A 15,822-nucleotide genomic window follows, 5' to 3' on the forward strand; every position below is an offset into this window, starting at 1 on the left:
TGTAGCGTTCAGCAGAATATAATCTAAATTATCAAAAACCAGATTTAAGGTCAAACTTTGAATATCTTGGCGTCTCTGATCAACATATGTTGGGAAGATACCTTAGAGATAGGAAACTTATTATGTAATATATGAAGTGATAAAAAAATTTAGATGATAAATATACTCCCGTATGGAAGAAGAAAATACCCTAAAAATGAAGAGAAAAAGAAGGGCAAACTAATATCTTAAATTCTATGTAAGATATGTGTAGGACCAGACTGCAACCGGTGAGGTGAGCCTCTAATCACTGGGGAGTTCCATTGTTATTGTTACATAGGTATGAGAAGAGTGGAGAGCCACAAGTGAGACACCACGTCTTGAATCAAAACCTTAAGACATTAGTTTCACGAGTTTTTCCTTCTTATAAGCTCTTTCACTCCATCCATTGTGAGACTTCACACTTAAATAAATCCAACAATATGAATATTATAAAATACCTATACATGGGTCCCTTGATTTTATTGAATATGAAATTCACATGGGACCAAACAAAAACACAAGCCCTTATATAGGTTAGGCTTTTCAGTAAAACAAAGGACCCACTACCCCATAAGAATGCACCTTCATGCCCCGGCAAAGCGTGCTTCAGCACCATCTCCATTTCTCACACTCCTTCCTTTATAACTTTCTTGTATTGTATAATTCAAATGTTTAATGCATCTTCATTAGGGTCATACCCTACATGGATCTAATCTACTCTACTCTAATATGTGCTTTATACTACTACTTCTCATCATGTTTGGGACTCCAACTAGAAGTAACCTCATGAACCTGGTAATAATAAAATGAATTTTTTGGGTTTATTTAAGTGTGAAGTCCCACATTGGATATACGGAGAGGAGTGAAAGAGTTTATAAGAAGTAAAGGCCCATGGAACTAATGTCTTAAGGTTTTGGTTCATGACGTGGTGTCTCACTTGTGACTAATGAAACTCCCTGGTGGTTGGAGGCTCCCCTGATGTGACTTTTCATTAGTCGAGATTCCCTAAGGGTTTGTCTAGGAGTTGAATTTTGAAAGGAAATAGAAAACTTAAAAATTATCTCACAAATATATTTTATGGCTCCCAAGCGTTGTCTTTCTCTCCATTTCCTTCCAAAATCCAAATTCCAAACAAACCATAATAAATACCCAAAAGGTAAAAAAAAAACTTTAGGTTAAAGTATCCATGGCATGCACATCTATTAGTAAATTTAAATCCAAGGTGGTAGGTACTCTATAACATAAACATTATATTAATTAACATGGCACACACATGGCCAGTTATTATCTACAATCATTGAGCTTGGTTTTGCTCCTAAAAAAACCCATCAAAATTGAACCTATCTTTGTAAAATATAGGTACAAAACATCCAAAATTGATGATTCTCTCTATGCACTTATAACAACATTGATAAAATCCAACGAAAGAATTAAGAATGAGATAAACCCATGATTTTTTGTCCCCCCATTATTTTATGTATAAGAAATGAAAACTTAATAAGTGTTGGGTTTAAGATCTTGTGCCAGTTAGAAGGGGTACCCAGTTATGGTACGGTTAGGATCTATCTGTCTGAGCCAGAGAAAGATGCCCCCATAAGGTAACAAATATATGTTGCTCCGTGTTTCGTACTCTCGTGTTAATAAAAATATGTTATGTTAATTATAAATTTAAAACATTTATTATTATTGTTGTTATTTTTGCTTCATTATCATTATATAAGATAATGAATTACATATGATTTATAATAACAAGTTTATGTTCTATATAGACACACTTCAATTATATAACAACACATAATTAATATGTAATTTGTTTATTAATTTTAAGTAACCTCATGCAATTTAGCTTGAGGGGAATAGTATTATTATGAGCAAAAAAAGTTAGGAAGTATTCAATATAACAATAGCCCTTATTAATTTATATGGTGGTAAATATTGAAATACAAATCTCTGATTTTGGTAGAGAATATTAAATTGGTTCTTTCGTACTAATTCGTGGTTTTTTTATGAACTGATTCCCTTTAAGGAACGAATCAAATTTTTACCTTCAATGAAAAAATAATTGGTAATATACACTCATTTACATGAATGAGTTACAACAAACATTTCTCCTATAGTGAAACAAAAATTGATTCAAACTTACAACCCTTACCGTACTAGTATTTGACAGGGTAACATATCGTATATTATGTACCTACACCTATATAAAAGAGAACCACGTATCAGATGACGACTTATTAATTGTATTACCCAAATGAGACAACTGTCTTATAATATAGAAAATTTAGGTGCATGTGATTCACATAAGCAAGCTATGCTGTTTTGTTGATGATTTGTCTTGAGCAAACCAAAACCTTGTGATCCACAAAAACTATATAAATTTTTATTAGTGCTAATAATGCATATAGTTATTATTTATTTCTCACTTTCTGTCACATTTAATTTAATAAATCTTCATTGCTGAACATGTCTTAAGCATCTAGTCCACAAAACTTGAATCACATTGGTCAAGGCACTGAGATTTGTTTGGCATGCTTCAAACCTCATGGAATAATAGCACTTTGGTTTCTGTGTCTTTTTTTTAACAGAGAATCTTAAATTCTACAACACTTCTCTTATATTCTATTTAACCTCAAACACTAATTATCTGTCTTTTTCAATTTAAACAACTAAACAAGGTTGTCTCTCAAGTTTGTGTTATAAGAAAGTGTGAAGTTTCTTGCATTTTCTTGTGTAAGAAAATTGTGTGTATTTTCAGCTCATTGAATTCTCAACAGGTTAGAAGCTATATTCAATTTGTTACAAATTTTGGAAATTATGTTATGTCATTTTGGTGTGTGATAATTTAATTTCATATTACAATATTGGATTTTTTTGGTAATACCAAAGGTATCGCGTCACTTTTTATGGGTAAGGAACTAATTCCTTTCGGGTGTGTGGCTGTCGCTCCCAACAAATGTTACTCTTAGACATCAAATTCTTGATTTTTTGGTCATCTTAGGATCTAACGGGACATTACACCACTAAATTACAATATTAGATTGATATAGAACAGATATGTTATGCCATATTTTATTATAAAGTCTGATATTTCATAAATGAGGAATATGACTTAGCATCATGGCAATAATAAGTATCATTTAGAAGTACCTTATTTCATTCTAAAACTTTACAATAAAATGAAATAAATGAATTCCTTGTGGTCCTAACTCTAATGATATTGTTTTTCAAGCCTTTTTTATATGAAAAGAAAAGAAAAGAAAACAGTGTCTTGATGATGTAATTAGATATATTGCAATAATTGAAAGTATAACTTAAATAATGACATCATTTATGCAATATACATAAGAAGTTATTATCATGGTTAGGAAAATTTAACAGAAAAAGTTGACAGAAGATATTTTTTTGGTGGGGTTCATAAAATTGTGGTCCAAAGTTTTGGAAGTAGAGAAAGAGAAAGGGAACATATAGATTATATTAAAAGGAAGTTTAGACCTCAGTCTGTGTAAGGTCTTGTTAAATCTCCAGAACGACCAAAATGTTAAGAATTCGATTCCTGGGAGTGACACTTGTTGGGAAGAACAGCCACGTATCCTAAAATGGAATAATTCCTTACCCAAAAAGATGAAAAAATAACATCGGTAACTCCAAAAAAACTGAAGGTGATGCCATCATATTCACTTTGCATAAGTGTTTCAATGCTATTATATCAATGCTTTCCTTGAACCATACTATTTTCTACATAGACAACTTTTCATTCATCAATTACATTCTATTAGAATCTTACTTATTTAAGCTTAACTTTGATAACTTATGTTAAGGTTGAGTGATACCATGAAGATTCACATGTGAGCACAAATTTCCACTACCATTGATTCAAAATTGTTGAAGCTAAACAAAGATCAAAGATCATAGATGGAGAAGATTGTTAAGACATGTGATAAAGAATACATGAGAATGGCCATGCTAAAACATGAAGAAACTTTCAAAGAACAGGTACTTCTTTTTCTTTCTTTACGATAGTATTCTTACTATAGTCATCTGATACGTGATTCTCTTTGGTACGGATACGGGTATGTAGTACGCAGTATGTTGCCTTGTCAAATACCAGTATGGTAGGGGTATATTCAGTAGGGTTTTTATTTTTTCTTTTATTTTACTTAAACTGTATGTAAAAATCTGGTTCGGTTCTTACAGGGAACCAATTCACAAAAGAACCACAAATTAGTACGAGAGAACCGATTCACGGTTCTCTATCAAATGAGAGAATTGTGTTTCAACGATTCTTACATCAATCAGCATCATTACAGTATTGAGTATCCTGAGATTTCTTTTACAGGTCTACGAACTTCATCGATTATATCGTGTCCAAAAGATACTAATGAAGAATATGGAATCAAGAAGAGGTAATGAAGTATGTGAATCAGAATGGTACTTCAACAATGCCATTAGTTTAACTCAAAATGTTCATCATAAAGGTGCACAAGGAAAGCCTCAAATGAAATTTGATCTTGAAAGGCCTTCTAAGGAACACATTGCTGAATCAGATGATGAAGAACTAGAGAACATAGATGAGGCTGAGATTGAGCTTACACTAGGCCCTTCAAGATACAGCCATAGGAAGAGATTTTCGGCACGGCTCGCTTCGGATTCACATAGCTTGTGTTCTTCTTCTGATGGATCGAAATCCAACCATATAAACACGACAAGATGCAGGACCTATAAAAGCAGTTATACAACAAGGCAAGAATCAAATGGAAGCATGATACACCTTGTTCAGGTGCAAGATTCAACCTCAGGCTACCAAAATGGAATTAGAAACAGTTTTGGCATTGAAGAACAATTAAGACAAGATAGATTTAAACAATCACCTTGGCTTTTACAAGTGTTGAATCTGAATATGACTTGAAACAACTTTAGGTCAATATGATGGACAAGAATCTGATGTCCGAAACTCTGTCCCAAACATGTCAATTAAAAAATTAAATATTCATTATTTTTTCTGTTTTTACTTTAATATCATCGGTCTGAGACAAAGTTTGGGACATAGTTTGAGACATAGTTTTAAGACTAACTGCTTGAATGATGTTTGTTTGGAATGTTCTACCAAGTTGTCTAGTGTGGTTGAGTTTGGTGATGTCTTGTATAAAGATAACTTTTTTAGCTTGTAGTAACTATCTAATCTCATTACTATTCTATAGTACAAATTAAAGGCCATTGATATTTCTTTGTTCCAACATAGCAGTCACTCATATTCATTGCCACTAAAGTCATGAAAACCATCCTTTCATGGATTATAGTGGAAAGCTACATGTAAAGCTTATGCCATTTCTCATAATAATTTAGGCACTTAGCACCCTTTGTGAAAGGCAAGGACACAATGATATATCCTATATTTATTTGATCTTAAACCCAAAGAAAAAAAATCATTTAGTAAAGATTTTTATTTTATTTTTTTGGGTATAAGATCAAATCAATATGAGCATTATGACGTTGTTCGATCTATGTAGCTGGTCTAATCAGGTTGCCCGTTGTGAAAGAAAACGAAACAATTTATCATTGAGTCCTAACAGATTGTGAGGCCTTTCTCACAAAGCACTTAATCAAATTGAGGCTAGTCCAATTCCTAGAGGCATAAGGGAACCAAGAAAAAGCATAGGTGAATAGTTAAAAAAGACTAGATCATAATTTTTCAATTAACACGATTTATGATATAATATTATAATATCGATCTATCAACTTAGTCGATCAATATAATCAATCTTATCTAGTGGAATAAAAGTTTGATTGTTGTTGTTGGTGATAGATGTAATAATATTATTTCTTTTAATTCCTTAAACACATCATCCACATTGAAGTTTGAGATGTACCATAAAATGGACACAAGATTCTCTTACAAAATATTTAAAAACCTCTTAACATGTTTTGATTTGTTTATGTCTTCCTAAAAAATATATATGTATATAACTTACTAAATTTAATGTCTTTAGAATATTCATGAATATAAATCAATCCATGATCCCTTTCCTTATTTGATTATTAGGCTCAAATATCAATATTGACACTACTAGGTTGTGACTTGAACTCTTATTAACTTTCTAACTAAAAGCTTTTTATCCCAAAGGACTCAATAATTTAGGACAGACCCCACTAACTGATGTTATCAGACATTGTATTGTTCCAGTGATTTTATGGTCCTTAGGAAGACATAATGTAGCTGTACTGTTACAAGTTGACCTCCCTAAGGGTGGTGCACGAGGCTTTCTCTTAGTGAGGTTTATAGATGATAGATGTACACAACTTTATCATAGAGGACTTTAACCTTTTAGTTCACGAGACTCCTACTTAGTAGGGGACGAGGATCAGTTATCCCCAAACATGTCCCAAATCAATCATAGTAAAACAAAAATAGACAAAATCATGAATGTTTAAATTTTTTAATTGATGTGACATATTATGATTAATTTGGGACAGACTTTGATAATGACAATTGTCTATGTTGTTGAAATTGTACGGAAAAATATATATTATTTCCTTCCTCTTTTTCTCCTTGATCATGGAGACAAAATTATAAATATTGAATTTGTAAGGCCTTTTCTGTAACTATACAGAATTATTTTCAGTAAGCTGTCACAATTTCAAACATCAGAAAAATACTTCAATATTCTTCATGTTTCTGTATCTCGTACTCTCCAATATTTAATTAATGCTTATTCATATAGTATAGAAATTATTTTTTTTGAAAAAAAAGAAACTATAAATTTGATACTACTATCCGATATTCTTAATATATTTTTTTTAATAACTCTCAAACATCCAAACTACTATACAAAAACATTTTAAGAGGAAGAAAAAAAACATACGACACAATATTGGTACCAAAAGAGAAAAGACAGAGTATAGATGGTAGAGGAAATGCATCTCCATAATATTGGTCATGGATGAAAATTTATTACTACTTTCTTATTTGTGGGCAATAAACATTAACTTTTTTATCGCAATATAATTTTCATTTTATATTTAGTAGTTTTTAAAAAATATGATCTTTATACGAATTCTTGCTACAATAATTATATATTTATTATATTTTATGATGTTATGTATGTATATTACAAACTTATCCTATCTTGTATCTTCAAAAATATGTGATACACATAATAGTACACGTGTTTTAGAGTGACTTATAACTTTTCTAATAGAAAGAACAGTGATCCTTCCAATGACAACCAATGTTAAATTTATTGAAGAATATATGATTTGAATAACTGTTTCAAACAAATTATAACATAAAACCATGATCATTCATGAGCTAATTAATTTACCTATCAGATATTTCAAATGTGAATGAAAAAGTTTCTCATTAAACAAAAATAGATAAATTAAAGAGCATATAAGTGGATGGACCCATAGACTTGATGCCTAAGGTTTTGGGTCAAGATATAGTATCAAATCCACTTATACGCTTCTTTTACTTAGCCCATGAAAAATTGTTGTAACCCATGGATGAAGATCTCCCGACATACCTTGTACATAAAACTATAGATGTAGCCATAAGTTATCTAAATGGGTCATTCAAATAATAATGTAGATTTTATTATTCTCAATAATTTATTTATGTAATAAAGCTTTAGTGTTGCTCTTGATTGTTCAGGAATTAGTTCAGCAAGAATTATGAACTTTGAAACTAGAAAACAAAGCGGATCCACATACACTTGAGGATGTACATGACACTCTGAAATATATACTACCCTTGTATTGAGCATCGAGCATAATTGTAAGGTTGTTTGCCTTATGTATTGAGCGATCATATAGTTTGTTATTTAGTGATCAAAAAGTCATGGATTCAAATCTAATGAAACAATTTGTCGCTGGTAGGATAAAACTACGTACATTTTACAGGGGATTGTGTAACTATGCCTCATCCCCATTAGAAGAGAGTCTCGTGTACTTGGGTTGTCCTATGTTACCCTTATACTTGACATTTTATCCTCCCCCATACCATAATTACATGGTTCATAGTACTAGTTACGATGCACAATACTAATTTTATGCGATTAGTCACTTTTTATATTATTATTACAATTTTTGTTTTATAAAGAACACAATACATGATACGCTGAATCCGGTACATAGTCATGGTATTTCGGGATTGTGTAACTATGCCCTATTGCCATTACAAAGAAGTCTCGTGCACTTGGGTCCTCCTATATTACCCTTATACTTGACATTTTATCCCCCATACCATAAGTACATGGTTCACAATAGTGGTTATGATGTGTGGTACAGTTTTATGCCGTTTGTCACTTTTTATATCATTATTATAAGACTTCTTTTATAAAGAATGCAATACATATTATGTGAAACATTGAATCCAATACATGATACATGTGATTTCAGATTCTATGTAATTCATCATAATCCTATGCACTGTTTCTAAATAAAACAATGTGTCGCAATTGGGCTATAACTGGTAAAATTGAGTAAAAAACTGATTTCAGGGTTAAAGCTGATAAACCAACATGTTTGATGAAATTAATTGAAAATGATAAAATCATAAAAAAAAGCTTGTAAGCTAGGGTATTACAAGACAAATTGGGTGGAATTACTTTCAAAGTTATAGATGACAAAACGGATAATGCCTATAAACAGACAATTTTTGCGGATATGATATACAAAATTTGTCTATTAGCCTGTTTTGCCCATCAAATCCGTAGACAATTTTCATTGGGCAATGGGGCGACTCGCGAGCATAATTTAAGAAAAAAATAAAAAAATTGTAATGTAAATTTTAATCTCTAAAAAATTGTAATTTAATATGATTTGTTCAACTTCATATAGAATATCAAAGTTTTTGTTAATTTTTATGTTCAACAATTTTATTTAATTTATTTTTATTTCTTATATGAATTGTTTAATTATACAACAATACTCGCAGACCACCCATATGTCCATGTTAAAATGGACAAGACATTAAGTTTTGTCCGTTAAGATAATGTGTTCATGTCCGCGTCTACTTAAATTTTTGTAGGCATATAAAACAAGTCAGACGACCCATTTTACCATCTCTAATCAAAGTATAGCTTATAATCTATCTTTTCTAAAATTTCCCTTTAACAAAACATGATTACAAACTTATTTTTTGGTAAAATAAATCTATTAATCAGCTTATAATCTCTTCGCATACCTCATCTCTTGGCTAATTTATTTCTCAGGATCCTTAATGTAACTATGTATGAATTGCATTAAATTAATAGCATAATATTTATGGACTGATAATTAAAGATTCATACACATTCAACACTCAATGCATCATTTATTTAAGTATTATTGGTATTACTTTTATATAATAATCAATCATAATTGAAAAAATGAATGATAAATAATATACTAACAATATAAAATGAATGACACATGCATCTTTTTGTCTAAAATGAAATTCAATAAATCAAGAGTGTAATATTCATGCACTAACGATACATGTCCAAGGCATAAAAAAGCTATTTACTTGAAACTTTATTTTTAAAATTCCCATTTTCCAATTTCCAATTTAATGGCCATAAGGCCCTTCCTCCAATTGAATTTCTCTCACAACTTTCTCTTCCGTTCTTCTCAATCTCTTCATTCTTTTCATTCTTCTCTTTTCAAACCATTCTTCCTCCGCCACCTCGCTTCTTCCTCCGCCGCACCTTCTCCGCCGCACGCTCACCACCTCCGCCGCACATTTCCACCTCCGCCCGACACCCTGGCGCACAAGATTGGGAAAGCCACGCGCCGCCCTGGCGCTCCATCAAAAGCTAGGGTTTATTCTGATGTTAACGTTGTTCGTCCTAAGGAATATTGGGACTATGAAAATCTCACTGTTCATTGGGGGTAGCTTCTTTTTCTCATTTTTAATTTTCATTATCTGCAAATTTATTTGTTTCATTTTTTTTCCTTAGAAGAAATTTTAGGGTATTTTAGCCGTACAATGTTACTTAGTGTATAAAAAGGTCACGGATTCTGGAAACAGTCTCTCTGCTTGCCGAGTTAAGGCTGCATACTGCATATATTTATCATCCCTAGACCCGACCGAGTCTCGTGCACTGGGCTGCCTTTTTGTGTGTAGATTTATTGTTTTTTTAGTGTTGCTGTTATTTATTTATTAATTAATTTGTTGTTGTTGTGAGTGGCAGGGAACAAGATGATTATGAGGTGGTGAGGAAGGTGGGAAGGGGAAAATATAGTGAGGTGTTTGAGGGTGTTCACCTCACCGATAATGAAAAATGTGTAATCAAGATCCTGAAACCTGTCAAGAAGAAGAAGGTAAACTTTGTTCTGAGCACTTTTGATAATGAAAATTGTAATTACGTGTGGGTGGTGATGTTGGCTAATGTTCAGTTTAGGTATATGGAAGTAAAATAATAATCATAGACAATCTTATTAGAAAGGCTAGACCTAACTCAACCCGAAAAGCTAGCTCCACCCTCGTCATGCCCTGGACTGGACATACGGAGCGTGAAGTTTATAGGACTAGACATGTGCGGGTGGCCCATTGGGAGAGTCAGGCTCTGATACCATATTAGAATGGCTAGACCTTAACATGGTGTTAGTGTGTTTCTTTCAAAATTTATATTCCATATGTTTTTGTTTTATACATTGAAACTTATCTGCTTCTGTTGCTGGTGTACACAACACTAGTTTACCATTTATTCCTCCTCCTCACTATTCTTCCAGTAGTAAGATATCATCTACTAACTAGGACTATATCTGCTGCAAACAATGAATCACTAATTTTAGTTTGGTTTTCTTTGCAACACTGATTAGAATGATAGGTGTTAATTTTAATGAAAGCATGTTTTTTCTTTTCTTTGGCTCTTGAGGTTGATCTAAAAGACCATGACGTAAATGGTATTTCTCTCTTGAGTTTTGGATTTTGATTATTGGATGTGAATGGCAAGTGTAGTGCTAAGGTGTAGCTTTAATTAGTTCCATCTGGTTACGTAGAATAAAGGTGCTCTAGTAGCAGAAGGCTTTTCAGTAATGTATTTCTTTGTTTAAACATTGAAGAGTGTTAAACATGCTTCTGATTTAAATGCAGATCAAGAGGGAAATCAAAATATTGCAGAATCTTTGTGGAGGGCCCAATATTGTGAAGTTGCTTGACATCGTTAGAGATCAGCAGTCGAAGACCCCAAGCTTTATATTTGAATATGTTAATAACAACGACTTTAAAGTGCTATATCCTACATTGTCAGACTATGATATACGATATTATATCCATGAACTTCTAAAGGTGAGTTAACGCTCTAATGTTGATCAAATAACATCACGAACATGACATCTCTATCACTTTTTAAAGTGGTTTTTTCTTCTTGCATCTCACTGCATGTGAGATATAGTAAATAAGGTTGTTTTTTTTAATAATGTGATTTTATTGTTGGATTAAGCTTGAGACATTGCTGCACACATTTGGCGAATACTTCTGTCTTTAGTGTAGTGTGGATTATGGATGGAAAATACATTTTGAGTGTAATCTGGGGAGCTGATGTCTCAGGATTGTAGAACTTAATTCTGCTCTATAGTTACTCTTGCAATGCAAGACATGTCACCATGTTGTCATGATTATACAATGAGAATTCAAAAACCAGTTCCTTTCTTCAAATCATTTGTTTAACAAAGCCTTCTCATCAGGATGGCTTATATGAAGATGCTCCTCTAGTCATTTATATGTCCAATAAATATGATTTGTCTTCGGCATCAATGTCTTTGATATGAGATTTCAACTCAAATGATATTTTAATTTTTATGTTCATTGCTCTCAGTATTATCAATCCTTTTTTTGTCATTCAATAAAGACAATCTTTGATGGAGGAAGTACATATCACTCAAGTTGGTCAAATGTTTACTTAATGTATTATACTTGGAGCTCATCTAGGAAGGCTTACATTGCAAATAGTGCTTGCTAAAGACACTGCATGTGCATATATATGACTGCTTATGTTCGTGCCGTTTCCTTATTGGCATATTTAGTTATACATGCTCATATATCCTTGTTGGTGTATGCATTGTACTACTTTGTTCCATGTGTGATCTGAAAATGCGTTGGATACTTGGATTTGTTTACCAATCCAACTATTTATAATTGTTTGTGGTCATTAATTAAGTTGAGAGTGCTAAGTTATTTGAAACTTTTTCAGGCACTGGATTATTGCCACTCACAAGGAATCATGCATCGGGATGTAAAGCCACATAATGTGATGATTGATCATGAGCAGCGTAAGCTTCGCCTTATAGATTGGGGCCTTGCTGAGTTCTATCATCCCGGACAAGAATATAATGTCCGCGTTGCCTCAAGGTTCTTTTGCATTTATGTTTCTTTTGTTGCTTTTCTGGCCAACCTGTAAATTGTCATAAAATAATTAATCAGGCAACATTTTCTTAGAAATGTAGTGTCCGAAATAAATGATTTAGTTTGTAAGTTTGTGTTTCCCTCCCTTTACATGTCTATGCCATGCAGCTAAAAAAAACAAATATGGTTTACTCCACAATTGGTGGATATCGGCTTGTTATTTTTGTAAAATAAAGTAACTAGATTATGGTTCTGAGTTCTCTGCTCCTTGAGGCTGTTGTTTTTTGAGGCACACCATTTCTTATATCTTTGTATGTGCTTTGCTTGTAGATATTTCAAAGGTCCTGAGCTTCTTGTTGATCTTCAAGACTATGATTACTCACTGGATTTATGGAGTCTTGGTTGTATGTTGGCGGGGATGGTAAGCAATGCACTTTCCTTTGAATACAATTTGTATTGGTTAGGCTTTATTCTTGGTTCTTATATTTCATAGGTAAACTTTAAATCTTTGGCTACTGCATGATAAATTAATTTCAGTTTTTGAACTCAATGTATTGCTGAAGTCTCCCGCTTTGCTTATCCAACATGTGTTTTTACAGATATTCCGTAAGGAGCCTTTCTTCTATGGGCATGATAACTATGATCAACTGGTCAAAATAGCTAAGGTAAATGAAGATAGTGAGGTGGAGTTTGTGGAGTTTGTGCCAGATTGTTGGGTTATCTGTGTTTGGGTTCTAACTCATTGCTAGCATGTTTTAAATTTGTAACCTGATTCACATGAGGGATTTTGTTATGTTGCAAGTGTGTATTGTTCATGTATCTTGCAGCCTTTCCTTTTTTTAAGGTTTTTCTACTTTTGGCGATTTCTACGTGCTAGAGTTTGTCCCATTGGTGGTTGTGATAAAATGCTCTTTTTGTAAAGAATTGGCATGTCATTGTTGTCTTTTAGCAATTCCTTTCATCTGTTTCCAACACCGTGCATTATTTTTCTGGTTCTGATTTTGGATACAACAATCTACGTCTTTGTTTATCTTTTTTAATAATTATCCATATACTTGCAAAGTCAATATGACTTCTTCTGAAGTAGATTTAGGGATGCAAAGGATGTTTTCTCTGTTCTTAGCTATGCTATGATGTTGAAGCAACTTGAACCTTGAAGAGACTGGGAAATTGATAATCTGCTTTTTCCCCTGTTTTAGGTTCTTGGAACAGATGAACTAAATGCATATTTGAACAAATACCGCATAGAGTTGGACCCACATCTTGAAGCACTTGTGGGAAGGTTTATTCTCTCCTCCCGTAGTTATATATGTTGCATTTGTTCATTAAAGTTATTATTTTAACTAAGATTACTCTCTAATATTGGGACAGGCATAGCCGGAAGCCATGGACAAAGTTCATTAATGTAGAAAATAAACACTTGGCGGTTCCCGAGGTAGTATGGACTGTAATTATCTTTATTTTAGTTTAACACATATTGCCATTGATTCTCATTTTAAATTTACACTTTTTTTAGGCCGTTGACTTTGTTGACAAGTTACTACGGTATGATCACCAGGAACGACCAACTGCAAAAGAAGCAATGGTAAAAACCCAATTTCTCTGTATTTTCAGTATTGGTTTATGTTCTGTGATATATTTAAATATATTGTTTTGACTTTTGAGCATGCGTATCATTTGGAATATCGGGGCTTCTAATGTAACTTGTTGGCTTTAGCTATTGGTTGAGCTGCTCTCGCTCTGTTTGAAATTTTTTTCCTCTCCATTTTGTGGTAAAATCCCTGTTAAGTAGGTCATAGCATTGCAATTTGGCGCATTCTAACTTATGTAGCATTGGTAGTTCAAAATGGTCCCTATTGGACTTTTAGAACTTTTCAACTATATCTTTCAATTATCTCTCAAAATGGGTTTATACATGTGTTTTGTTCGGATTATATCATAAACCGTTGATACCATTCCTATCACAGAAGTCTTTGGACATAATCTGAACTCATGTAGTAGTGTTTAGTAAATGAATGCCTAATCCTGTGCAGGCCCATCCTTATTTCAATCCAGTCAGAAACGCAGGAAATAGCAGAACTCGTGCACATTGAGTTGCTGATGCTTGTTCTTGGTTTACATAGCTGAACTTTGAATTCTTGTGGAACTTGCTTTTATGAGATTTCTCCTCTTATTTTGTTGTAAAACAGTTCATTAGATCTTTCACTACTTTTGTTCTTTGTTTGGCTTGTTCCGTTTCTTGTTTTTCGGAAAAATTCAGGTCTCATATTCGATTGTGTGATAAATTTGGAAAAGAATTCATGAATAAATTTCAGTGAAGTCATATTCTTGTTTGTTTGAACTCAACCACTTAAGTCAAATGTCATTGCTCAAGATTCTTTGAAGCTTCTTTATTGATAACAATTAGGTACAGTTAGTAGTAAAAGTTTTGTTGGATGAGTTTTCAACCTTCAACACAATCCCATTTGAAATGTTGTAACCTGTATCTGTGAGTGGGATAGTGTATATATTCACCTTTATAGGTAAGAAACTAATCACTTTCGAACTGTGTAATTTGATTACAGACCGAGTTTAAATTGTTATAAACATGGTTGGCTTACTTACTTAGATCAAATATTACTAAATAGTACATACAATTAATAAGGATGCTTAAGCATAATGTCACATGTTCAATTTCAAGCTTGAAAGGGATTAATATCTAATATTGATTTTGTGGTAGATTGATGAACGAAAAATACAATGTGTGCAAACTATATATTTAATGAACTATTTGTGACAAGATATCTATTTGAATATCCACAATGTTTTTTGGAATGTCCAATTCACATAGAGATGTTAAATTGTGGGTGTTGTATGATTTATGTGTCCTCTTTCCATATTTTTCAAAAACAACTCATATTTCTAAAAATGTTTATATCAACTAAACAGCATAATAGAATTTTCTCATCACACTCATGGCACACACGTCCATAGGAAAATGCTCAAAATCATACAAACTTGAACACCACCAAACATTTTAATAATAATAATAGTAATAATAATAATAATAATAATATAATAATATAAGTTGGACTAAATCTCATTTGGGTTAGGTAATAATTTAGTTTTTTTTCTTCTAGCAAATGTGTATTCTTTTCTCCCAAAATTCCATGTTACATATTTATATCTTCAATTTTAGATTTGATCTTAACCAAAAGTGTCATAGTAGGAAATTTCAACCTTTTTAGCAACCAAAATTATCACCATTTATCTAATTTCACAAATCAAATCTATTTTTTGAGAATGTGATCCAACAAAACCAACATGTCCTTCCGCTTAGTTCCTAATGTATTTAGTTCTTCTTTATCTATGCATCATTGATATAAATTTGTCTAGCAAAAATGGGTTTTTTCAATGATTTCCTGTTTCTACTGCAATAATTTTTTTAATTCATTGTCAAATAATGCATATTCAGTTTTAACTTGTTTTTCTTT

At 32.3% G+C, this 15,822-nt stretch overlaps 2 protein-coding genes across 3 annotated transcripts; both read left to right on the top strand.

Moving 5' to 3' along the window:
• Positions 3,694–5,258, top strand: LOC109330668. 2 transcript variants are annotated; one of them, XM_019564930.1, is made up of 3 exons: positions 3,696–4,017; positions 4,361–4,810; positions 4,865–5,258. In XM_019564930.1, exons 1-3 carry the CDS (start codon positions 3,937–3,939, stop codon positions 4,928–4,930), a joined length of 597 nt encoding a protein of 198 aa, XP_019420475.1. In that variant the 5' UTR covers positions 3,696–3,936; the 3' UTR covers positions 4,931–5,258. The 2 variants fall into 2 exon arrangements, with proteins under 2 accessions (XP_019420474.1, XP_019420475.1); XM_019564929.1 differs by having other exon boundaries at positions 3,694–4,017; positions 4,361–5,258.
• LOC109331881 (casein kinase II subunit alpha-like) lies at positions 9,553–14,695 on the top strand. The gene is made up of 10 exons (XM_019566650.1): positions 9,553–9,891; positions 10,194–10,323; positions 11,099–11,293; positions 12,198–12,355; positions 12,680–12,770; positions 12,949–13,014; positions 13,549–13,631; positions 13,721–13,784; positions 13,866–13,934; positions 14,383–14,695. The coding sequence occupies exons 1-10, from the start codon at positions 9,572–9,574 to the stop codon at positions 14,440–14,442; spliced, it is 1,236 nt and encodes a 411-aa protein (XP_019422195.1). The 5' UTR covers positions 9,553–9,571; the 3' UTR covers positions 14,443–14,695.

The sequence above is a fragment of the Lupinus angustifolius genome, chromosome LG17, assembly GCF_001865875.1.
Source record: "Lupinus angustifolius cultivar Tanjil chromosome LG17, LupAngTanjil_v1.0, whole genome shotgun sequence".
In the NCBI taxonomy this organism is placed as follows: Eukaryota; Viridiplantae; Streptophyta; class Magnoliopsida; order Fabales; family Fabaceae; genus Lupinus; species Lupinus angustifolius.